Source organism: Botrytis byssoidea (genome assembly GCF_014898295.1).
Source record: "Botrytis byssoidea strain MUCL 94 chromosome Unknown BBYS_009, whole genome shotgun sequence".
Taxonomy (NCBI): Eukaryota; Fungi; Ascomycota; class Leotiomycetes; order Helotiales; family Sclerotiniaceae; genus Botrytis; species Botrytis byssoidea.
The window spans coordinates 1,671,525-1,696,862 of record NW_024065850.1 but is presented as its reverse complement, the minus strand read 5'-3'; the positions used below and the strand labels follow the sequence as shown (position 1 = coordinate 1,696,862).

Genomic DNA, 25,338 nt, shown 5'->3' with positions numbered 1-25,338 from the left:
TGCTCGAGGGTACTAGTTAAGGTATTGCACTTTTCTTGGGATTCTCCAAATCGATTATGCCATCACGACCTACGCTAGGAACAGTGGGAATATGAAAAAGATCGAGTAGTGGCCTGCCTCTTCTTATAGACATTCGATGAGGGTGTTGTGGTTAGGAATAAATTCGTTCAAAGGGTGTTGTTGGGTTGGTGGTGATTATCTTAGGTTGTGATAGTGTCCACCTTTTACTCTGTGGGGAATTTCGCATATCAATAGCCAATCTGTGCGAGACCATATTTGTTGTAGCCCTATGGCGCCTGGTGAAATGACAGCCGCTCTTCATCGCTAATTGATAGCTTTTTATCGACTTCGCTTCCGCCGTTCGCATTTGCGATCATCAAAACGGTCGCATGATTCAGCAAGCGTTTTTCGATCACTTGACTCCGAAGAGGTCTGGAAAAGTTTCGCAAATTCCTCGTCATCCCTGCCAGACAGCGTCTAGTTATATAGCACCCGGCTTCTTTTACGTCAGACTCGTACCCCTTCCTATCATATACGTTCATTCTGACAAATAAATAAAATGCAAGGTCATCAAATTTCTTCTGCTACACTTACATTAGTGCTGACAAGGCTGCTGTGTTCAATCTACATATCGTAGAATACCCGAGACCGGGTGTAACAATGGGCTACTACTCTACGCACATCAATTGAATCGTTGTACCCCATCCTTTGGTATCGCAAGCCGATATTGTAGTTCACGCGGGTTTTGGGCTGACATAAGTATTCCAAAATAGATTGCCACGACATCTACAGAGCCTTGAAGTGTGGATAAGCTCATTGATTGTTTTCAAAGTGGGATACTCGCCCCCTTGTCGTTGACCAACAACGGGGGAGCGTAGACCGTAGTGCCAATCACATAAGAGAATTTTTTCCTTACGCCGCACAGAGTTCATTACGCTTAATTAAGCTATATGCAAGATCAATCCTACTCAAAACACAGCCCTGCATTGTCAGCCGCAGAAGATATCTTCACTCTTAATTATTAACAATGAACTTTATATATCAGTTCTACATACCAATTTTACAGAGTCGTGAAGTAGCGACTGTCTTTAGTGTTTTTCTTTTTTTTTTTCCTTCCCTAAAACATCATGCGGGATTTTCAGTGTGTTAAAGCGTTACTTTTCCTTTATTTGAGTTTGAATGTGAATGCTAGTCCTACACTTGGAGCGACACAGACCCTAAGCGCTAGAAACTCGGCTTCAACTGCGTGCGGTGATATCGTCAATAACGAAGGTATGAATGATAATCGCAAGGTCTTCGATTCTTGTACTGATGGAATAATAGATACCGTTTTGTTCAATGCAACTTTGGCATTTGAATGCCTCACCAGTGTGCCATTCAATCCTGCTGTCGCCTCTCGTTTTATCTCATACTATAATGATACTCTTCAGTTCCAGAGTACATTGAAATATCTTCAAGACCCACCTCCAAGCTACCAACAACCAGCTGTGGATCTCATAGCAGGCCTGAGTCGAATTCAAGGTGCGATCAATGAAGGAATATTTTCAAATCAATACGAGTTTGAGGCTGCTTTGCAGACTCTAGTATACGCTGCACACGATGGGCATGTCGACATGCTAGCGGGAGCTTTATCTGCGTTTAGTTTTGCAAGTCCAAGAGATTTAGTATCACTATCATTAGATGGCAAACAAATTCCAAAGGTCTATCTAGCCGACGATCTTTTCGACAGTGACTATTTTACAACTTTCCAGCCTTCAGCTATTAAATCAATTAATGGTAGAGATGCAACAACGTATCTTTTGGATTTCGCATCTGTAAACTCAGTTGGCACTCTGGAAGATCATTCAGATTGGAATCAGTTGATGCTTAGCGCAGCTCAAGATATTCAAGGGTATTTCAATGCATTCAGTGGCGGCGCGACATTCTATCCCGGTGATAATATCACTTTTCTTTTGGAGAATGGGACGTCTTGGACCGAGAATTATCTTGCTATCTACGATACTCCTGGTCCCACCGGCCCTCTCCAAACTGGTGGAGACTTTTACAATTTTTTCGTTTTAGGGTTCTATCCTGCATCATATGATCCGTACGCCGATGAATCGGATAACGATTTGGAAAATAGTTCCAGTGATGATTCATCTACTGCAGTCAGTTCCACGACATCCGCTACTCCAACTCCGACCGGGTGGGATAGTCCAGCTTACCCAGAGATTCCTGACGTTGCCCAAGAAGATCTTGGAACTTATGGGGATGGGGTTGTTTCCGGTATGTTGTTTGAGAGTTTTGCAACACATTGCTTCTTTAATTAACTTGACTGTGTGGTTTCTAATAAATTAACAGGATATTTTCTCAACTCTACTTCTGTTTCTGTTTTAAGCATTCCAAGCTTTGACGTAGATGGGGATGCTGTCTTTAGTTTCCAACAAACGATATCTCAGTTCATTAACCAAACCCAGGCAGCCGGCCTAAAGAAGGTTGTTATTGATCTTCAACAAAACTATGGCGGACAATCTTTACTTGCAATCGATACATTCAAACAATTTTTCCCAAATATCGATCCTTTTGCTGGTTCCCGTATGCGAGCCCATGCTTCTGCCGATGTACTTGGCAAGACTTTGACTCCATACTGGGATGATCTGTCCGAAAACGACGAGACAAAGTATGTCTTAGCGGCTGATGAATGGGTTATCACCAATCGGATTAATGCGGATACAAATCGCAATTTCACAGATTGGCAGGAATTTTTCGGACCTGATCAATACAATGGTGATAATTTCACGAACATTGTAGGTTTTCTTCGTTCTCGAGTATTATCACTTGATATCTGGCGTTCACATCTAATTAACATCATTAGGCACGATACAACCTATCTAATCCTATCTTCGACGCATCTGGTACTGGTCTAGATGTCAGCGATGACGCTTTTGCAGTGTACGGCTATGATTCAAATCCGGCACCATCAGGCGCTGAGCCACCATTTGCAGCAGAGGATATAATCATTGTAAGCCATCTTCCTACATCATTCAGTTTTCGTATTCTAATATCCGTAGCTATCTGACGGTATATGTCACTCTTCTTGTGCTCTTTTGATCGAGATGTTTCGCCATGAAGCTGGAGTTCGCGTCGTTGTAGTGGGAGGCACACCAACAACAGGACCAATGCAGGCTCCTGCTGGATCCCGCGGCGCCCGTGACTACGATACTTTTACTCTTGATGCCAATATCGATTTTACTCAAAAACTTTTGCAAAACCAAAGCTCAATCGATGCAACATTTCTTCCGAATAGAACTGAACAACTCAGCGTGTTTGTCTACTTTGCGGATATAAACCTTCGTGATCAAGTACGCAAAGATGAAGAGATTCCATTACAATTCGCCTACGAAGCCGCAGATTGTCGGATTTACTACACACCACAAACCGTGTATAATTACACAAATCTCTGGCAATACGCAGCCGACGCCGTCTGGAAGGATTCTAGTCTATGCGTTCAGGATTCAACTGGGTACTCATCAACGTCACAAAATTCAACGAACTTTGTCGGCCCATCAGTTGGCACTGGAAAGATCTCTACCAATATCACCGATTATCTTGCTTCGTTAACGACCTCTCCTATTGCAAACTTCATTCTCCAGGGTCTCAACGACGGTCTGCCAGCTGTCAACGAAGGTGCCCCTCGCAATGCTCCCGCATCTGCCAAAGTTATCAAATGTACCACAGATGACGACTGCTTACATGGTAAGCTCTGCGTGAGCATTCCATCTTGTTCTGGGGGCAAAGCTGTATCTCAATGCTTGAGAAAATGCCCGGCAGCTGGTCGAATATGCCCTAGTACCAAGACCAAATGCACAGCGCATAGCACAGATGGGAAACTGGGAAATCAAAAGCTTCATAAAAATATATGTCCTCCAGCAGGAAGTGCAGCAAAGTGTGAGAGTCAAAGCCAGTTGAAAACGGTCAATCTCAATCAATGTCCCGATTGTAGCAAATAATTGGATCAATGATGGAAATAATGATGGCTGGGAATCGGTATTTAGGAGTTTATGGTGAAACAATTTAGGGTTCTTGGCCTCTCTCTTTGGTTCTATATTTATTGTATCTTTATCGCTTGTGTCAAGCAATGTTGTTCAAGAGTCTATTCTGAGCGGAGTGCTACGGAAAACATAGATTGCATTTAACTAGAATAATTTTCAAATTTTCAAATTTTGAGTCCTAGCGTGATCTCCAAGGTAATTAACAGATCTTTTCATGAGCATGAAATCAGTCATGCTTTACCCAGCCGTTAATAATAGAAATTTATTTCTTGGCTGTGGGGCGCAGCGTTGACAAAATCCCTTTTTTCTGCATGTCAGCAACCGCCCCCATCTTGGATGCATCCTTGAAGACAGTTTCTAGATCGCTTAGTGCGTCAGCTTTCTCATATTTTATGTCACCAGCCTTTATACATATGAAGCATCGCCCAATCTGTCCCTGTGATCACATCCTCAGTTTAGCCCACTCCTCCTTCTTTTATTTTACGATCGACTTACTGAGCAATGCCGTCTCCTGACGGCGAAATTTACCCTTCTATTCTCCCTTCTCCCTTCATCCGTCTTTTAAGTCTGGACTCTGGTTCTGAAGAGCCAGTTAGAGTAACACTACATGAAGTAAATCTCGAGAACGCGCCCGCATACGATTGTCTCTCATACACCTGGTCTGACCCACTATACCATGGTCTCAGTCCGGAAGAGGAAATCCACCGTAGCAATGATAAACGCGAACATTCTATCCTCTGCAATGGTCAGAGCTTGTTAATTACGGAAAGCTTATTGTTGGCACTGAAGGAATTCAGTAAGGACAATAATGAAGATGACAGCAAGAAGGGGGAAGAACGGAATTTCCAGAGAGAAAAATTCATGTGGATAGATGGCATATGCATTAATCAAGACAGCATCGAGGAGAGGAACATACAAGTTGGAATGATGGGAGAAATCTACACAAAATGCTCGCAGGTAGTAATTTGGCTGGGAGTTTCAGATTTCCATTCAGCATATGCTATTGAAGTCATAAATCTTCTCTCGAAAATACCCTCGGAAAATTATATTGACTTGCGTATTACCGATCTTGAGGATTGGGATATATATTCAAAGTTGGGTATCGAAGAAATCGAAACTTGGAAATGGTTAGAATATGCAGCATTTTTACAACGTACTTGGTTTAGTCGCATATGGGTTGTTCAAGAAGCATTTCTGCCAAGAAACATTGTTGTGGTTTGTGGGAGTGATATTATTGGATGGGAAGACATAACAGCTTGTGCGAAAGTACTTAGAGAAACAGGATTGGGAACGTTATTGATGGAGTTGTTGATTGAATCGGTGGACGATATTGAAGGGACTGTTTACGTGAACAATACTTTGAACAACCAGTCAATCTTCCAAAGTATGAGAGATATGGCTGCACTTGGATCGGAAGAAATGGGAAAAGTCTTGGATTTGGAGAAGTTGTTGTATTATTCAAGATTTTTCGATGCAACAAATCCAAAAGATAAGATCTATGCAATCAGAGGCATTTGGGAAAAAGGAGGAAAGACGATCCCACTGGACATGACCCCCGATTATCAACGAGATCCAACGGTAGCAAGCGTTTATACGAGAGCAGCACTTGAAGTGATTTTTGAAACCAAAGATTTGAACATTCTTTCTTTAGTAGAAGATTACAGCTTGGCAACTCAAAATCCCAACTCGGTCCGGGCCACTGAAAATCTTCCTTCTTGGGTACCCGATTTTAACTCGTCATCTAACCCTCAACCTTTGGCTGGGAATCCTAGACCACAACCGGGAAGTGAGAGATGGAATGCAGCTCGAGGTATCCCATTTGAGGTGCCAGTTCTTCCACCTCCGGAATCACGACATCTTCTTCCAATCACAGGCTATAGAATTGGTATTATCTCAGAGTCCGCAGCTAATCAAGCAGAAATCATGGGTAACGATTTCGGATTTGATACTGTGCTGGAACTCTTGGCAAATTATCCAAGTCAGAAATATCCTCATGTTGACGAGGAGACGGAGACATATTTCGAAGGATTCTGGAGGACCCTCATCAAAGATACATTCCAAAATTCACCGGCCATGGGGAACGCACGAAACGCTTTCCGATACTTTATCACAGTACGTGTCTCTGAGTTGACAATTGCATTTAACTACGCATTTTCACAGCAGACCCCCGATCTACCCAAGCTACAAAAAGCATACGAAAAAATTAAACAACTGGTCAACGACTTGTCTAAACATAGACTGAACAAATCTCTTATTCCCACTTGGAAAGATCTTGAAAAGCTCATTAAGATAGCAGCCAATGAAGATTTAACTGATCCAGAAAAGGCGAAACTTGACAAAGATTATGGGAATTTTTACGAGTCTTTCAGGGTTGCTTATGCGGGAAGAAGAATGTTCAGGACGAAAAAGGGATATTGGGGTATTGCTGCGCAAACATTGGATACAGACAACGGAGACGAAATTTGGGTCATAGCCGGGTCAAAGGTACCGATGGTTCTAAGACCAGTGAAAGGAAGTAATGGTGAAAATCGAGAATTAATTGGAGAGGCTTATGTGCATGGGATTATGAATGGTGAGGCTTTAAAATATTCGGGAAAGAAGTTAAAGAATTTCATTTTGGAATAAGAGAGAATCAAATGGGTTAAGTACAGAGGGACAGTTCAAGGGAATCTACTTCTGGGCAGAATCTAGTTAGATCAATGTCTAAGATTCATGATTAGAAGCATATGGAAATTAAACAGCCAGATAACTGTCAGGGTGGATTGATAAAGTCAGTGCATTCTGCCAACACATGTTTTTTTGCTATATTGATGTCTTGGATCGGCAACAACTCGGAGGCGGTTTTGTCAGGTATTATCAGGTAGATATCTCACATGGGGTATGTAGATGAATGGAATCACGTTCTATAATACTGAATCGCAGTCAATGAATGAAAAATATTGTCATTCGTGTTCAATCACCAAATCAGTTTAGAAAGAATGCTCACTTTGCTCAAAACATCACGAATGATACTCGATGAATACAAATTAGATTGCAAGTGCCACTCCTCACACTCGTGTTGCATTCAACTATCTATAAAATATTACCATTGCAACCTGAGGTTCAAATTATAATCAATCTAACTTCACGTAATGTCATATGCTGATACATGGAATACACCATCAAACACCAATTGCATCGTATATGGCGCTCACATATGCTTTAGTACGATGCGACCCCAAGCCAGCATTATCTTACTTGTTCATAGTGTATGATATTGTCAAACGACGTTCAAGATCCATGATATCAATTGAGCCACCATATCCACCCCACATACACACACGCCCTTCTGGCAACCACTTCAGTTCCGTGTCGTTCCCAGAAAGCCCAAATCCGATACCGAAGCAAAGGTTTTGCCCAGTGACCAAGTCAACCCCTTTCGACTGTTCTTGGAAGATGAGATCAATTGTTTCATTCGATAGAAGTCTTACTCCATTTGCTTCACCACCAAGTGAGATACAACTCAGTATAGTGGCAATTGAGAGTGCATTGCCATAACCATTTCCCGAGCCAAGTTCAGCTTCTCTCCAACCGGGACTGTCAACTACAGATGGATCCAAAGCTGGGTTACCGAATGTCTTTGCTGATATTGAGGATGTGTCAGTCTGTGCAAGGCTTGCTTTTGAAACCGGAAATATAAGAGGAGATATTCGATGGCAGTTTTTTGCCGACGATCCAATCTCAAAATCCACACCTAATGGGCCGGCTATTTCTTGGGCAACGAAGTCTTGAAGAGTTTTGCCAGTAGTTTTGCGAACCAATTGGCCCACGAGAAACCCGCAAGTCCACGAATAACCAGATGATGATCCTGGCGTCCACCAAGGTTCTTGTTTTGCGAGCTTTGTAGCACTCAGATCAAAGTCAAACAGGTCTTTCAAACTCATTGGCGAGTCCCAACCTGACAGACCAGACGTATGTGATAAGGTGTGTCTGATCTCAATGCATGATTTTCCATCGCTAGCGAATTTAGCCCAGTATTTCTCCACTTTATCATTTATATTGAGAATTCCACGATCGATTAGGATGAGTAAAGCAAGAGAGCAAATAGTCTTTGTTGTGGAGAAAGCATTGACAATGGTATCATGCTCCCAATCCTCGGTCCTGTCCTGCGTTCGGAATTCTCCCCAGACATCAACCACATTTTTTCCATCAATGTTCACAGCGATAGAAGCCCCCGACTCTTCTCCTGTCTTGAGAAAATCTTCAAGTACTTCCAACATCTCCGTGAACTTCGGGTCAGCATATCCGTGTATCCGCTTCTCTATGATAGATAGAATAATGATGACTATGGTGAAAAGTACTCTCAGCTAAAATATTTTGCTTGAATCATTTAAGAACGATTGGAGTTTTTAAGCACTTCCAGATGTTCGTATGAGTTAAATATGTATGAATGATGTTATAAGGGTAGGCAGATTTTATGTACTCTTGGTATCAGTCGCATCCCACCGTTGAAGATAGCACATGCCGACCGATCATCTCGATCATTTGAGTAAGGTATGGTAACAGGTGGATGCCCAGGGAATTAAAATTTTGGCGCTTAGGCTTCGAAACAGGTTTGGTTGGAAATCAGAAGTGAGTTAGTAATTCCTCTACTATTCATGTTGAAGTCTTGATTTCTAATATAACTAGTCGTATCAGCTCCCACATTTCTCCACACGGCAATCACAAACCAGTTCTCGGGATCCACCTCATGGGTGTTCTGACATATGCTTCTTCGGATCTGGAAGAGTAATACTGCTTATCAACGAATTCCACAACAAATTCTCGATTTCCATGTCTGAATTTCTTAAGATATAGAAAGATATCTGTGAAAATCCATAACGCGGTTTATCAGTGAGTGGATTATATCAGTGAATGAGTTATTTTCATCTCAATTTACACTTTCAAAACTATATTATTCAATAATAATTGAACTAATTAATTAAAATTATAAAGAATCTAATAATCTAGAATCTATTATATTATTTTAATAAATTCTTATATTATATTCTATCTTTGTATATTTATTATAATATTTATTAGAAAATACTTCCTTATTAAAATTCCTTTCTTTTTAATACTTATTATATTAAATCTAAATATCAATTTTTTATTGAAATAATATAGTAAAAATCTTTTATTTAATAAATACTCCTCTTTAATATAATTGAGTTTTTTTCATATATTAATATTTACTTAATATTTTATTTACTACTTAAAATATACAAATCTTTATATTTAAAAATATATTTTTATAAACTAATCTCTTTATATCTTTAATTAAAATTAATATAATTTTGAATATAAATATAAGGGAATTTAATTAATAATAAATTATTTGAGATTTAATTAATATTAATTAAAAAAAAGCTTTAATTCAATTACAAAAAATTTGAGAGTTTTATTAATTTAAATTGAAAAAAGAGGGGATAAATATACAAATTCAAATATTTAATTTTGAAAATATAGTTTTAGAATTAGATAAAATTAAACCTATTTCTTAAAACCCTAATTTTATATTCTAAGAAATAATTGATTTTTTATATACAATTTTAAAAATTGTAAAAATTCAATCTTTGAAATATAATTAATATATATTTTAATAAATTTATTAATTTGATTATTATATAAACATTTTAGATTATTAAAACAATCTATATTAAATAATTAAATTAAATAATTTAAATATAATAATAAATATATATATTTAATATTGCTTTTCTTGTAATAGTTTTGAAATAATATTAATTTGTGATTTTTATATCTATTTAATACCAATATTTGATATTTACTCTTTTTTCGATTTTTAATATATTTATCGGAATATTTCAATTATTTTAAATTTGTTTTATTATTTGTTTATTTATTAGATATACATTTAATAGTTTAGTTTATAAAAAGATTCATTTTAATATACTAATTAAAAAAATGAATTTATTCTTAAATTATTAAAAATAAAGAAATAATTTCATTCTCTTTATTTCCATATATTATTATTATAGCTCATTCTCGATTACCTAATTATACTAATTTGCTTTTATTACATCTTTTAATATTAATAATAACTATTGTTATATATATAATTTCTATTATAAAACCTATTTTATTAAAATTATAGAAACTTCTATTCAAAATATTATATTTTGTTTATATAACGTGGTTTATCATCGAGTAGATCATATCATTGAGTGAATCACTTTCACCTCAATTTACTACTTTAAACTTATATTATTCAATAATAATTAAATTAATTGATTAAAACTATTAAGATTTTAATAATCTAGAATTTATTATATTATTTTAATAGATTCTTACATTATAATCTATCTTTTTGTATTTACTATAATATTAATTAAAAAATACTTTTCTATTAAGATTCCCCTCTTTTTAATATTTATTATATTAAATCTAAATATTAATCTCTTATTGAAATAATATATCTGTAACTTTTTATTTGATAAATATTTCTTTTTAATATAATTAAATTTTTTTGTGTATTGATATTTACTTAATACTTTATTTATCTCTCAAAACATATAAATCTTTATATTTAAAAATATATTTTTATAAATTAATCTTTTTATATTTTTAATTAAAGTTAATATAATTTCAAATATAGATATAAAAGAGCTTAATTGATAACAATTTATTTGAAATTTAATTAATATTAATTAAAAAAGAGTTTTTGTAGAATTATAAGAAGTTTAAGAAATCTAGAGATCTAAATTAATAAAAGGAGGAGAGGTAGATATATATATTCAAATATCTAATTTTGAGATTATTACTTTAGAATTAAAAGATATTAATTCTGTTTTTTGGAATTCAGATTTTATATTTCAATTTATAATCGATTATTAATATATAATTTTAAAAGTTATAAGAAATTCGACCTTAAAAATATTATTGATATATACTCTTATAAACTTTTCAATTTGAGTATTATATTCTTATTTTAATTTATTAAAATATTTGATATTGAATGATTAAATTAAATAATTTAAATATAATAATAGGTATATATATATAATATCATTTTTCTTATAATATAATTGAAAAGCTATAGATTTATAGTTTTTGTATTTATTTAATATTAATATTCGGTATTTGCTTACTTTATAATTTCTTATATATTTATTGAAATATTTTAATTATTTTAATTCTATCTCATTATTTGTTTATTTATTATTAATAAATTTAATAATATAATCTATAGGAAAATCGGTTTTTATATATTAATTAAAGAAATATATTTATCCTTGAACTATTAGAAATAGAGGTATAATTTCCTTTATATTACTACTACATATAATTATTATTATCCACTTCTTATTATCTAATTATACTACTTTATTCCTATTATTTCTCTTAGCATTAATAATTATCATATTAGCAATTATAACTCTTATTATAAAACCTATTTTATCGGAATTCCACATATTATAATTTAATATATTATATTTCGCTTATATATTTGATATAAAATAAAATCATTTTTGAAAAAACTTAAAATTTTTATATAAAGCTTTTTAAAAGTTATAAATATAATTAAAATATATCTTTAATTCTTTATAACACTTTATAAATTGATATATTTAAAGCTTTTTAATTACTTTTCTATTTTTCAACTCAAAAATATAATTTGTTATATTTTCTACCCCTTTGAATTTAAATAAAAAATCTTTTGAATTTATATTAAAAATATATTAAATAATAATATTCTTTTTTAATTTTATAAGTTTATATTGATTTATTTAAGTTTTAATATATAAAATTAAATTGTTTATTTTATAATATAATATTGTAAATAGTATATTATATATTTTAATGGATTGTTGTATATTAAATTTTTTATTTTATTGGTTGTATTTTCTTTTTATATTAAATAATTCCATAAGATTCGATTTAAATCGATCTTATTTATAAGTATAGAATATACTAGAATTTCATTATAAACTATATAAACCTAGGATATTCTTTAAAGGAAACTTAGAAAAATAAGCAATTTCATTTTCAATTAGAGCCTAGTTCTTATAAATTGACTTCAATTCAATTCTTATTATATATATTCGATTCATCCCTAAGCCTAAACTGACTAGATCTTCCACTATTATTATAATAATAATTATTCTTATTATTATAAAAGCTAACCTCCTAGAATATCCTCAGAGTCCTATTCTACAAGACACCTACCGGTATACACGTGATGACTACAACTCTGCTATTCATCCTCAATGCAAACTTTCTAGTTACTCTCAACTGATGGGTTTATATTTGAGGTCAAACTCTAAAGATATATCCAAGTTCATAGTTTGCTACAATGCTCCAAATCCTTTAGTACACATAGTACGTCATTAAGATTTAAGATCTTATATCCTACGCTTTCCGAGCATAATTTCTCTAGACAAATCATGCATTCGTGATTAAATAATCAATCTTATATTTAGGGGTCCTTATACAATTCAGATCATTACAGCCCTTATAATCTATTTCGTTTATTAACCTTTGGGTTTGTCTAGTTGGAAGGAAAACTTTATATCCCTCGTATTCCCTTGTAGCATTCTAGACAATAGTATACTATAGTGAAACTATGGCGTATATTAGTATATTAGTATATTAATATTACAGCAATATATTTAGAAAGGGAATTATACTACTCTCATATAGATTTATATATCTAAAGAATATTAGTATTATATTCAAATAACTAGAATTCAGTATAAAATATCTATTTCTATTTATTTTAAGTAATTAAATTATATTCCTTAGTCAAATTGAATTGAAATCTTTTATATTAATAGATATTTTATATGTGTGAATTCTAGTATTTTAATATATTACTATTTATATTAAATATTTTTAGTAATATTGAATTCTATATCACATATATATATATTTCAAAGGAAATCAATACACATCACTAAACTAACTCATATACGAATTATAGAAAGTACTATTACCTATACTATCGAGACTGCCTTATAGTAGTAGAATCCGTGATTGAGATAGTAAACGCTTCGTTACTATAATGAAATCTTCTATACTTTCATTATATATCAAACTAATCGTTTTCAATAAACTAATCTAATTAATTTTATCTTCGTATTTAACAAAGCTTATTCTAATCAATAAAGTCTTCATGAATTTCTTGAATTTGAAAACCTAATTCTAAGTTTTAGCCTAAGTTAATCATTTTCACATTGAAAAGTTTACTTCACCAGGGGGTGCACGGACTCACAGGACAACGTAACAGAAAAGCACAATTTCTTACCAAAATAAGTAATTTTGATAATTTTATTAAAATTCAATTTATTATAAAACTCTTTTGAAATTAAAATATATTGTTTTTTAAGTATAAAAAAATAATTGATTTAAAAGTAGTTCAAAAAAATTGAGATTTGAATTCAAAAAACAAATAGTATATTTTCTTATCAAATTTTTTAATAAAAAATTATATATTTTTTTATAAAAATATCAATATTAGATTTTTCAATTCGATTTTGAGATTGTATATAAAAATTATGCTTTAGATTTATATTTCTAATTTTCAAATAAATTTATAGAAATTTTGAATTTTGATTGAATTATCAAAACAGCTCTTTTTGGTGTGAAATTGTACTTTCCCTCTTCAGTGTCCCGTGAGTCCGTGCACCCACTGGTGCTTGTATTTGATTTGATTAATAATCATAAACATAAATATATATTAGAGTGGTCAGATATTAATGTTTCTATAGTACGTTTTGTCGAGTGTGGTACAATGGTAAAGCTTCTGATTGAAGAATAAAATGAAAGTGAAGTGATACGAGTTGTAAACAGACCCCCCCTTTAGATTTTCGACTGAAGCAATATAAAATAAAAATTTATATGTGGATTTATATTGAATTGCTTTACGTTCAAAGTATGAATTTTGCTAGGGATTGAACAACCGCTAGAAATTGACCGTCTGACACGATTTGATCGTCGGGCGATAAACCAAGTTCTTGCAGATTCAAGCCTGGCGTGCAGGCAGTCCAAGTGTGTGATACGCCACTCCCAATTCTAACCAGAGCCGTTGGTGGTATAAAATAAGCCAACAATTGCGACTGCATTTGGCATGAGGATGTTTTGGACAACATATTGCTTAATTACTTTTCGCGTCTGTGGTCACCGTCATATGAATTTGCCTCGGCATTCGAATATTTATTTATATGTCGAAAGGCAAGCAACCAAACGATTCGTTCATTGAATCATTGCTGGCATACTGATATCTTTTTCTTTTGACCCAGATGAAAGATGAGACCTGCCAGGGGGAATTCGTCTCGGTTGGAAAAGCATTCTTGATTATCGAACCTACTCCATCGACAAATCAAGTGTCATTAGAAAGATGAATAACCAAGGTCATGTTCTGCGGACAGTCTTGATTCTTGATGCTTACAACTTGCTAGAATGTTGAAGTTGCTAAGTTTTACAATACAAATCTAGGAGGTAGAGCAAATTCTGCAAAATACAAGGGAACAGAGAGCCCTTGAGATCCTATCCCCTAAACTGCCGGCATAGAACACCTTAAGTAGCTCGTACACAACCACAATCATCAATAATTCGATAATTGATATTATAATTAAAAGCTTTTATATCAAATTTGAAATTTGGAATTTATTAAAAAAAGATTTATGAAGTACAAATTTATATTTCTTTTATTGAAAAATAATTGTGAAATAATTTTAAAAGTATTATTATAGATAGCTAATAAGTGTTATTAAGAAACTAACATTTAAGTGATGAGAATTCTCGAATTTCTGATGTTCTGATTGGTCAATAGAGCGAGGTGTCTTCTGTTGGCAGTATAGGGGATAGGTTCGCCAAAAAGAACGCAGAGAGACTATTCACCTAGTACAAGCAAAGTTACACTAAGAGTTTCCACATGATAATTTCTCAAACTCATTGGGTCTCACCAAAGCTTGATTAGAAATTAGTATAAGACATTTTGCTACTCGGAATTCAAAATTGTTATTAGAGATAATATAGAGCATATTGTCCCACCCCGATTTTTCTTGGTATTGAAGGTTACAACAATATTTGACGTCAAAATTTGGGACAGCTTGAAACCCGCTTGATCAATGTAACTTGGTTATTCCACTCGTAGTCATCTCAGGATTCTAAGGATATACTGGAAGATGCAGTGCGCAGCTTCCAATGTTCCTAGGTCTCTCTTGCTGCTATAAATCACCGGATAGGATCCCTCGCTTATTTCGACCATGTATAAAAATACAGTGCGTAGTAATTGATTACGCAGATTGACAGAGAATCTAAATTCTACAGGTCGTATGAAAAACAGTCCAGTACTCATTGTTTTGTGATTTCTGGAAATGCATGGCTTGGGTGCTTCTTATTATTCTATTCTCATGTCTAAAAGCCAGTGTTTGAAACCAGGGGACCCATCAATCTCGGTTTGATCCAGAAGTTACAGATGCAAAGTATCCCGAAAAGGGCTCCTTTTCCTGCAATATCATCATCAATTCATCACGCAAAGATCCGAGAGTCGTTTGCTCTCTTGCCTCCCATCCCAGTTCTCTTAATCGATTAGCTCTATTTAAGGAATTAGAACCAACCACTACGGATGAATATGGCCCGAATAAGTCGTTGTACAATTCCAAAGGTATAGTTTTGATCTCAGGACTCTTGATTTTTCCCTTTTCGTACAAGATCTTACCGATCTCTGAAGCACATTCTCTCCATGATAAGTCTTCTCCATTACTGCAAGAATAGTAAGGGTTCTTGATGCCCAAGTCACTTGTCTCAAGCGAGTACAACAATATCACATAACCTCTCGCTAAATCGCGAACATGTATATGTAACCACCTTGATAAACCTTTCCCAATATGTCCGGCATAGCCATGCTTTATCGCAAATCGAGCTAAAGTAGGTAACTGAATCGATAACCGCTTTTCCCGAGAGCTGATTCCATAGATGAGGGGAGGGATCCTGATAGCTAGTTTCGCTTTTGGGCCGAGACTCTTATTAGCGTTGACAATGGCCAGATCAATCTTTCGATGTGGTGCCTCGTCAGATTTTGCGTTAATCTTCTCCGGTTTATCATCCTCGTAAAAAACTTCGGTTGGAAAAGAGCCTCTCGAATCATCTGCAAGAAAACTCGCTCCGCTCGTATAGATAAAAATGACATTCTAACCACTTTGCAAACGTTGAATGATGCCTTCGATGACGACTTCTACTGAGACAAGATCGTCTCCAGTCGCGATCTAAATAGTGATATCACTCAAGCAAGCTTGCCTTGCAATGATTTCCGAGTCGCTGAGAGACCCTCTAATCGTCTTAACGCCAAGTTTCTCGAGTTTCTCGGCAGCAGCTTGTCTGCGAACGAGTACCGTAATTTCATAGCGGCTTCCTTCGACTAAAAGATCTAGTATCTCGCCGCCGATGAATCTAGGACCAATGAGGAAGACTTGCTTTTGGATGGGCATAGTGATTTGGTAAAGGGTAGGATACAGCGGCCGTGATACTTCAAGGAAGGAAGAAAAAAGTATGGTGTATGGCGATGGATGAGGCTTTCTTTGAACTTGTAAAGGTGTTGGGAACGCTTGACACTTCAATGTGCTACAATGCTAGTAACATAATGAATCAAAGTCTTGGTGGTTAGCTTTTATATTATAATATTAGTGAGTGACTTAGGCACTTTATGCTTGAAGATTGATCGAATATATGATACTATGGTAAATTCGAAGTCAAATAATAAGGAGATGAATTACCCCGATTTGCTTGCTTTTTCTAGGGGTTGTCTGAAAAAACGTTCTAGGCTGATGATCAAACCCTAGTAGTCTTTATACCTAGAACTAAAATTCATTTGAAATCGATTCTCACAGGAAGTATAATCAATTATATTGAATTGATTCATTAATAAACTTTTTAAGGGTTGTATTTCATTCTGTTCCCTTATAAATCATTGTGATGACCGATAACCTAGTTTACGGACAAATTTATGACCCGATTCCCGCAAGCTTCTCCACTTCGAGCTAGATGAAAGTCGCTCATGTTTTAAGTACATACAAATGACCCAAATCCTAATAATTTGATTTGTTCCATGAAGATACCACATGTGATTTTGATACTCATAATCTTTGGGAGATTCATATGAAAAGACTTTCTGCTGTAACCGTTGAACACATCGAAAGATATTCGAGTTTTGCATTGCCACTGTTTGCTTTTTTGACTTGAAGATTTTGAGGGCCCACAAAACTCAATCTGAAAACTGGCTCCTATTTAGATTTACGTTCTTTATCCTTATTTCAACAATACATTCCTGATTTCATGTCCCCATTCCAAAGCTTCTCCATGCATAACTCCATGTAGATATATCTCTCCAACTAGTTCATAGAATTCATCTTCGCCTCGTCGAAGAATAAAAGGTACTGAAGCACCCGCTAAAACCCAAACTTCGTCAGACGGACGTAAAGATTGTGCTCCGATACCAAGATAACCTTTGCGAGTTCGAAATAGAGTCCGGGAATCATTTGCAGCCTCTATCTCCCTCTCAAGACATGAGAAGTCCTCTTTGCCGTACTTACGCGGTTGCTTCTCGGTGACACTGAGTCGTTGCATGGAATATGTTGCCGGAGATCCATTGCGTACTCCGTTGCGGACCCATTCCTGATAGTGTGCTACGAGTTCCTCACAATGTTGCGGTGCCGGATGCTCCTTTCGATATGTATCCGCTAGAATAGTGCGCCATACAACTTCACGTGAAGATTGAAATCTGTTGATTGGGACGTTAGGGAATTTGTTGAGAAATCAAATAAATTCGAGAAACTTACTTGCCACCCATTGAAAGTGGATATATGGGGTCAAGATGAGCTGCAACCTCATATACCCCATCCAAGAATTCTATCGGATGCAAGGACTTGTTCTGTTGTTTGACCTTTTCACAGACTGTGTCAAGCAGTATACCTTGCAATACCAAGGAATAAGGGTCAGTCTCTAAGAATTCTTGCTTCCACTCAAGATTACCACAGGCACTCCAAGTACAGTCGCCGCGCATTGACAGAGGCAAAGGCATTCGCGGGACACTATAATCTGGAACCCATGTCGGTAGATTAGGAATAGACGCTATCGAATCTTGAACATCCGATAAAATTCCTAAGCCATAGCATCGGAGCAAGACTCTAGCCACATTAGTGTAAATATCTTGTGCCGTCATCTCATAATCAACTAAAAGGACATCTGGAAACTTCGTGAATGGTAGACTTTCCTTCCTTGATAAACCGAGTAGCGCGTAAATGATATCTCGTTTGTCGGAAGCCTCACAATATCGATGCGCGCGAAGAAGATATCGAAATAGAGGAAGAAGCTGGGTAGATTCACTCCCTGCTCGAGTGGATTCAAGTTGTAAAACTGCCATCTTGAAGCCTATCTCTGAATTCAATAGTATTTGATGCCTTTTGAAACGCCTATCCTTCAGAGAATTTCTGGGAAACTTGATTAAACGATTGGTGTGAAGTTCCTTATACCATTCAGTATGGGTTAAGAACGACAATGCCTTCGAGATTGTTTTCCAAGGAATGATTTCCTTGTTACAAGCAAGGATCACATCATTTCCTATTGTAACCTCTTGCAAAGCCCAGATACCTGAGAACCAAGGCCTATTAAAGAAAGCTATGAGACTGAGCCATGATCGCAATTGGAATGGTGCAATTTTGAGCCTTCGGAAGTACTGTTCCTGACAATCCCAATTCAAGCTCACTAAATTTGACCACTCATCATGCGGCACCAAAGATAGTGTTTTTAGGGCTTTCAAAGCATCAGAAGTAAAAGCATCCTTCTTCCCAAGTCCAACAATGACGTTCCGAGCCTTTTTGAGAATTTCCGGCATCATCGAAATTTGGGCAGTTCTGTCCATGGGATCCCCTGAGTTAATGCACACCGAATCGATCCAAATATATCGTGTCTTCATCTTCCCGGAAATTTTTGAGGCAACATCCCTTCCGATTTCAATGGAATTCTTTGCATCCCCACAGATTCTCAATGTCTTGTTATCACAAAGTATAATATGATTTCGTGGAACGAGATCCCGCCGCGAATGGGTTACGACATCAAATACCGGAGCCTCGGTAAGTTCCACTATATGGAAAGTGTATTTGGTACGACACCATAGCTTTGATGTTATCTCAAGAAGTCGAATAGACGTGGGTGACGGAAGGATAGTGTAGATAAATGGTTTGTCAGTCGGATAGTTGCGTTTTGAAAATCCTATGAAGTCCATGTCTCCCAAGTCCTCTCAAGGGGGCATGGAGTAAGTTCGATTTCTTTGACAGGTTGATATAGAATTTAGAAATTTAGAAGCAAGAAATGGATCGAGCTTGTAAATGCACATCGGACTTATGCCAAGGAAGGAGCAAAGCCAGATTTCTTGATACCATCAAAACTGAAGGAAGGAGCATTTTCAGCCGGATCAACCATACTCCGAGCACTTCTTCCTCATGCGTTGAACGACACAAGCCGGGTATGGTAGTCATTGGTGTAATCTTTATGATATTCGTTTTGTTTCGAGAGGAAAAAATTACAAGCAACGAACCTATCTGCAAAAACTAGTCATCGAACATCAGACAATCGAGACTTATCAAGATCCTTTGATCTTTTGATCTGAAAAATCTGGAAAATGTGTAAGCAGGTGAAGAAAACACTTGTAAGAAGTCATGACTTTCATGAAACTTGCAATGCCGATTGAGATATACTTTTCATTGACTTCTAAAATCTTTAATTCTGTTCCCTTGAATCCTTGATTGAATCATCGCTCCAGGGCTTTGACATGATCTCTGAGCTTCAATTATGGCCCATTCATCAAAAAGAATTGACTCTTCGGTGGACTCGAAACGAGATTATTGGGCTTTAAATAATCACTTTGACATCCTATCCTTCCCACAAGACCGGTCGGAATGCACCTCTTGTAAATGGGCAAAAGCCTGGCAGAATAGTCATCGAGGTACGAGGCTTCGTTTATCGTTCTCAGGCAACGTTCTCAGTTCACTTCACTGTGAGTATAATGTGTCTGTGACTTTCTCATGGAAATCGAGATCATCTGTTCACTCGACCACAAATTTGTCTTATCTTTTGAGTAGTTTTCTCCGCATAGCAACAATTGTATCCAACTCTCACCAATAATCTTCAGTACACCGATCTGAATCTATAGATACCATTCTTCCCTCCTCCCTCTCCCCTAAAGTGTTTGCTCAAGACAACTTTATAAGAATACTATTAGAGCTGATGAAGAATTGTAAATATGAGTCACGATAGCATTATCTCCCTGTCAACTTTCACTGGAAAAGAGACATCTATGTCTAATTCTGAGTCTTGGTGGCATAATGTGTACGGATGAAGCACTAGCTATGTAGATAAGCTTCACAAAAGCGAGTAGTAATTCTTGTGTGGAAAGATCCATTCTTCAAATTCCTGCAGCAGATTGAAGATATGTATTCACATCCTGCTGCAGGTATTGGGTGAAACCCCTGAATTCGGATGGATAGTGAAGTATGAAGAAAATTGAAAGGATAAATAAAATTGATTTTTAGGGGAGTTCCTTGCCACCAATGACTCGCCCATCGATCGTCCCCAACTCTGATTTCTCGATTGGCCAATGTCTCCCAGTCCTCAAAGGACAATCATCTTCTCACTTAATCGCAACACCATAAATCTTGTTTCTCCAAAGATCTTCTCAATAATACCAAAAGAAAGAATGCTCGCAAAATGCTACTCGCTCTAAATATTGTACTTCATACATTATCAACTAACTACTACCTCCTAAGCTACAGAATTTAATTTCTCTACAAACCCCATCTCAACTTCACCGTTCTCGTCAGTTCCTCAGCTTCTATGCTCCCTGGAAAACTCGCGCTCGCGAGAAGTCACACAACTTTACATTACTTCAATAAAAATACACCAGTGCAACAAACTTATACAGCTTCAACATTCTCTCCACCCAGCACGACACATGGTATCAATATCTTTCGCTTGGCTGAAAATGCGCCTCTGGAGATCAAAATCAACTTCGAATACATATAACAGAATTACCTTCTTACTCCTCATTTCTCGTACACCAGTACATCCTACAATATCCTCTCTCAGCCCCCAGCTTATCGACTACGCCTACGATCTTAGATGTTTTTTTATAATTTTGACATTCCTCAGCAAGATCGTGTTCAAAAAACTGAAACGTTGCCAGATCGATCAAGTCATAAGACGCACATCCTCAACATACCAACTCATTATCCCACCACACGAGAATAGGAATCAAAACAACCCAAGAAGAAAAGATAAAGGAAACTGCTCTGGACTCCAAACAATCTCGTGGCCCAATCTGCACTAGATGAACCTCACACAATAATATAGCAAGAATACGAACCAAGAATCACAAACGCCAATATCTATGCTTCGCCATAAGTCATAACACCACACCTTTTCCTTTGTAAGCGCCAGAGTTAGGAGGCAATACTAGTTTTCCACTCAACTCGAAACTTTTGAATATGGGACTTTGGATCGAACGTTTACGAGAGGTCGACTTTTATCTCGGTCTTTCAATCTCCGCTAGCAATCTCACAAATCTACTATGCAACTCGATGAAAAAATCGGGCAATCCCACCAACTCAGCCAAGCCTCTTCCTTTTAAACTCGCACCAGCCATTCTACTATCCGGTCCTCTATTACCACCTCTTAAGAAAGATGAAGTAGGTGTAGTTGTCGTACCACCACCTCCAAAAGGACCGCTGGTGTTCCCATTGCCATTTTTCTCATCACCAGGTCTAGGGGATTGGAGAGCTGATTCAGAACGTGCAAGTTCCTCATCAGCGAGGCGTGCGATCCAATCTGCGAGATCACGGAAGGCAGCGTCGAGGAAAGAAAAGGTGCGCATGGCCATGCGTTCTTTTTGAGTGGAGAGAGCGATTAGCGCATAGACCCGACGACGACCACGAGCAGAGGGATCAGGGATGCGAAATATATATGCGGTGGTGTAGCCAGCCATTGGATCGCCAAAGAAGATTGGGCCGCCAGATGAAGTAGTTGTGGAAGATGTGAGGTGAGAGGAGAAACTGGAGATAAAGGGGGAGGAGGGCGTGCAATTGGGTGTGGGATTTGAGGACGGTGGAAGGGTTTCACAAGAAAGGGTACGGAGACAAGATTGTCGGATAATGGAAAAAGAAGTGGGCTGTAGAGGTTCATGCGTTGACGTATAGTCAACGAAGTGATTATGCGAAAGGAATTCTCTGGTGGTATAGGTAGGAGGAGATGTGTCGGATCTCTTGACCGGGAGTCTCCGAGCCTTGTGCTGCTCTCCCCGTTCTTCTTTTTGAATTGCGCATTCCGAATCGTCTGAATCTGAGGATGCAGACTTGGGAGGGGTACTCTGACCTGCAATGCGCTCATAAGGCTTCCTTGTTCGCAATATTGGACCATTATCGAGTTTGCCAGTTCCTGAAGGCTTAGGACTTGTGGGCATATCTTCCTTGGTTTTCTTAGGTAAAGTAAGAGCGCAATTCTCGCATGGACCTGGCTTTTCACTTGGATATGTCTTGCGAAAGCTCGAATCGCGTCGCAATTGGGTTGTCGTGTTCTGTGAATTCTGCAAAGAAGGTACTCTGGGACTTTGAGGAGGTGTTTCGCCCGCAGAACCCGCTGTACTTGGTGCATTCGAAGGACTTGAGTTTACATGAAGAGCAGACCGACTCGTCGCAACGTCTGGCTCGGAAACAATGGAATTCGTTCTATGTGAATCATGCGCACTTGTATTTAGTGAAGGTTCCGAGGATTTGAACGATTTACTTGTACTGGGCCTCCGAGGGGTGGATTCTTCTTTTTCTGGACACGAAGTACAATTTACTGGAAGTGCTTCTGTTACCATAACCGGGGTTGGACCATGAGTGTCGCAATAATGCGCGAGACATAACTATGGTAGAGAACACAAGGTCAGTACAAGGTCCCATGATTGCCCTATTAAACCCCCCAAACGTCCTAATTATCATTGCGAACCAGTCGCATATCGTTCACGGAAACAATTGTATTGTGCGCCCATCCATCCATCCATCCATAAGGCAAACACGGGCGCAGCATTAACAAATAATGGAGGCGCGAAGGGGTGTGAACATGATGCGGATGCGACTGCGACTGCGACTGCGACCACAAAACAATTGTAGAAATTGAGAATGTAAGGGTGTGAGAGTAGGAGGGTGTGAATGGATAATTTATCTTACAATTAAAGCCATAGTATTAGAAGAAGATCAATGGATGTGTGAATCAATAGGTCCTTGTCGATTCTACTTTTTTGCCTCTCACACTTTTTCTCTGTCTTCCTGTTTGTTGCCAAATTCTCGGTATTTTGAAATGTCTCAGACTTTTTTCTGCTTTTAATCCTCTTAATCCCAGTGTTGCCGTCTCTTTCTGTGGGACCTTGGTGACAAAGTGGATTTCGATTTCTTTTTTAGGATCGTCTCACACTCTCAAACTCTTTGTTCTTCTGCGAGTTGTCGGGATATTGGATATTGGATATGGACTCCTCCCAGAACTCGGATGCTTTGGTTTACACAAAACAGGAGGGTGGAAGGTGTACGATTGGAACCAAATCGAAGAAGCAAAAGCGAGAAGGCGAGAAAGCGAGGCTATTCGTGGTAGGTTTCTGGTATGGGGTATTGGTATTGGTATTGGTATTGGTATTGGTATTGATTGATTGATGATTGGTAATTGATTGACCAGTGCTTGGTCATTGAGGGATTCTCGATTCTCAATTCTTGATTCTCAATTCTTCACTCTTGATAGTTGTATAATAAGAACCGGCGGAGTGAAAAGATTTCTTTGGTATTTCTTTTCTTGTAAAAAAAGAAAATGGAATAGAATAGAATTCAATTTGAAATTGAAATTGACATTGACATTGAATTAATTTTAGATTCTGGAACGAACAAACCCACAGATACCCAAATGAACTTTGTTAGATCGAACGACAAGTTTTGGTGGGGGGGTTGGAGGACGCTAAAAGTATGAAGGAAATTCAAAGGTTAATATCAGTTCACCAGATGGAACTGCATCATATAATCATCCTTATTAAACAATAAAATATAAACTAGGAGCAAGTAGAGTAAAAGTGAAGTATGAAGTGTATTCATATATTTGTATATCTCTATAAAACAATGGGTGATGAATGTTCCGAGTGAGTAGGTGGCTGAGTGAGCGAGTGAGTGAGTGATCACTTAAGAATATCCATGGAATGACAGCAAACTTCTCGAGGAATGCTTCGATCCATTTATATATATTTATATGCGCTTCTAATTCATAAGAAAGAAGATGTCCATATCGAAAGATAAAGGTCTCTTGTCTACGAGTAGGTGTTTACTTGCTTGCCCACTTGCTTGATCATCATGTCACGAAAGAAAATACCAAATAAGCAATAGAATAACAGAAATAAAAGGAGGGGTAAGATAAATCATCATCGTTGACTAATTACCATTACCTACCTACTAAGCCTGCCTACTGCTCGTGAGTAGTCACGTCCATCACTTTTGGTACCTTCTCACCGCTTCGAAAAACCGAGTATTACATATAATCCCTCCACATTCCCCGACCAATCCCTCTTCACGATCTCCCCTAGAATATTTCATCGTTCAAGCCACAAAATCATTTCTCGGTCGTTATGTCGGAACGGTCCAGCTGACATAGGAAATTCTCTTTTCCTACTGGTTATTGTCCGCTCGGATGGCCTTTGGGCCAAAATATCTAAGAAGAGTAGTTGTTCTGCGTGCATGTAAGATTACATTGTCACGAAGTCTATTTATCATAAGCATGCGGGGATCTACAATCCAATCAAGTGAAAGACAGGATGGAGAAAGTATTTCATATTGCCGTTTTGAGCATCCTTGGCCGCTCAAATCTGTTCAATATGCGAAGGTGCAACATTGGGGGGGGGGGATCTCAGCCCCTATAGCTCGCTACGCTCAAAATTGAAGATATAAATTGCATTTCGCATCTCGCGCAGTCAGTCTATCCACAGCAGTGCCCACCGGAAGACCTGCGACGCGTCATTTATTTTGTTATTATTCGTACACAAGCTTCCTCTTAATCTACATCCCATCAATATACGAGTATAATGTAAACACGCCGAGTGCTTTTATACAAGAATAGACAAATCCAAGACCACATGTTGATTTCGATCATTCCCTCACTTCCTCGATAGATGAATTTGCATCTAGCTAACCACGTACGTTTCACCATCGGAGACAAGAATATACATCAATGTTAGGTATTCAAAAAGTTCAAGAACATCGAG

At 37.0% G+C, this 25,338-nt stretch overlaps 7 protein-coding genes across 7 annotated transcripts; 2 read left to right on the top strand and 5 right to left on the bottom strand.

Moving 5' to 3' along the window:
* Positions 1 to 1,005: 1,005 nt before the first annotated feature.
* On the top strand, positions 1,006 to 4,322 carry EAE97_005644 (uncharacterized protein). Its single transcript, XM_038876156.1, has 5 exons — positions 1,006 to 1,272; positions 1,324 to 2,265; positions 2,341 to 2,786; positions 2,855 to 3,001; positions 3,051 to 4,322. Exons 1-5 carry the CDS (start codon positions 1,128 to 1,130, stop codon positions 3,987 to 3,989), a joined length of 2,619 nt encoding a protein of 872 aa, XP_038733493.1. The 5' UTR covers positions 1,006 to 1,127; the 3' UTR covers positions 3,990 to 4,322.
* A 210-nt stretch (positions 4,323 to 4,532) lies between these two features.
* On the top strand, positions 4,533 to 6,656 carry EAE97_005643 (uncharacterized protein; the record flags this gene model as incomplete). Its single annotated transcript, XM_038876155.1, has 1 exon — positions 4,533 to 6,656. The coding sequence occupies one exon, from the start codon at positions 4,533 to 4,535 to the stop codon at positions 6,654 to 6,656; it is 2,124 nt and encodes a 707-aa protein (XP_038733492.1).
* Positions 6,657 to 7,264: 608 nt separating this feature from the next.
* EAE97_005642 (uncharacterized protein) lies at positions 7,265 to 8,290 on the bottom strand (the record flags this gene model as incomplete). Its single annotated transcript, XM_038876154.1, has 1 exon — positions 7,265 to 8,290. The coding sequence occupies one exon, from the start codon at positions 8,288 to 8,290 to the stop codon at positions 7,265 to 7,267; it is 1,026 nt and encodes a 341-aa protein (XP_038733491.1).
* Positions 8,291 to 12,455: 4,165 nt separating this feature from the next.
* EAE97_005641 (uncharacterized protein) lies at positions 12,456 to 14,161 on the bottom strand (the record flags this gene model as incomplete). Its single annotated transcript, XM_038876153.1, has 2 exons — positions 12,456 to 12,532; positions 14,020 to 14,161. The coding sequence occupies 2 exons, from the start codon at positions 14,159 to 14,161 to the stop codon at positions 12,456 to 12,458; spliced, it is 219 nt and encodes a 72-aa protein (XP_038733490.1).
* A 1,302-nt stretch (positions 14,162 to 15,463) lies between these two features.
* Positions 15,464 to 16,504, bottom strand: EAE97_005640 (uncharacterized protein; the record flags this gene model as incomplete). The annotated part of the gene is made up of 2 exons (XM_038876152.1): positions 15,464 to 16,179; positions 16,300 to 16,504. The coding sequence occupies 2 exons, from the start codon at positions 16,502 to 16,504 to the stop codon at positions 15,464 to 15,466; spliced, it is 921 nt and encodes a 306-aa protein (XP_038733489.1).
* An 817-nt stretch (positions 16,505 to 17,321) lies between these two features.
* EAE97_005639 (uncharacterized protein) lies at positions 17,322 to 19,296 on the bottom strand (the record flags this gene model as incomplete). Its single annotated transcript, XM_038876151.1, has 2 exons — positions 17,322 to 17,793; positions 17,852 to 19,296. 2 exons carry the CDS (start codon positions 19,294 to 19,296, stop codon positions 17,322 to 17,324), a joined length of 1,917 nt encoding a protein of 638 aa, XP_038733488.1.
* A 2,295-nt stretch (positions 19,297 to 21,591) lies between these two features.
* EAE97_005638 (uncharacterized protein) lies at positions 21,592 to 23,287 on the bottom strand (the record flags this gene model as incomplete). Its single annotated transcript, XM_038876150.1, has 2 exons — positions 21,592 to 22,971; positions 23,276 to 23,287. 2 exons carry the CDS (start codon positions 23,285 to 23,287, stop codon positions 21,592 to 21,594), a joined length of 1,392 nt encoding a protein of 463 aa, XP_038733487.1.
* Between the last annotated feature and the right edge of the window lie 2,051 nt (positions 23,288 to 25,338).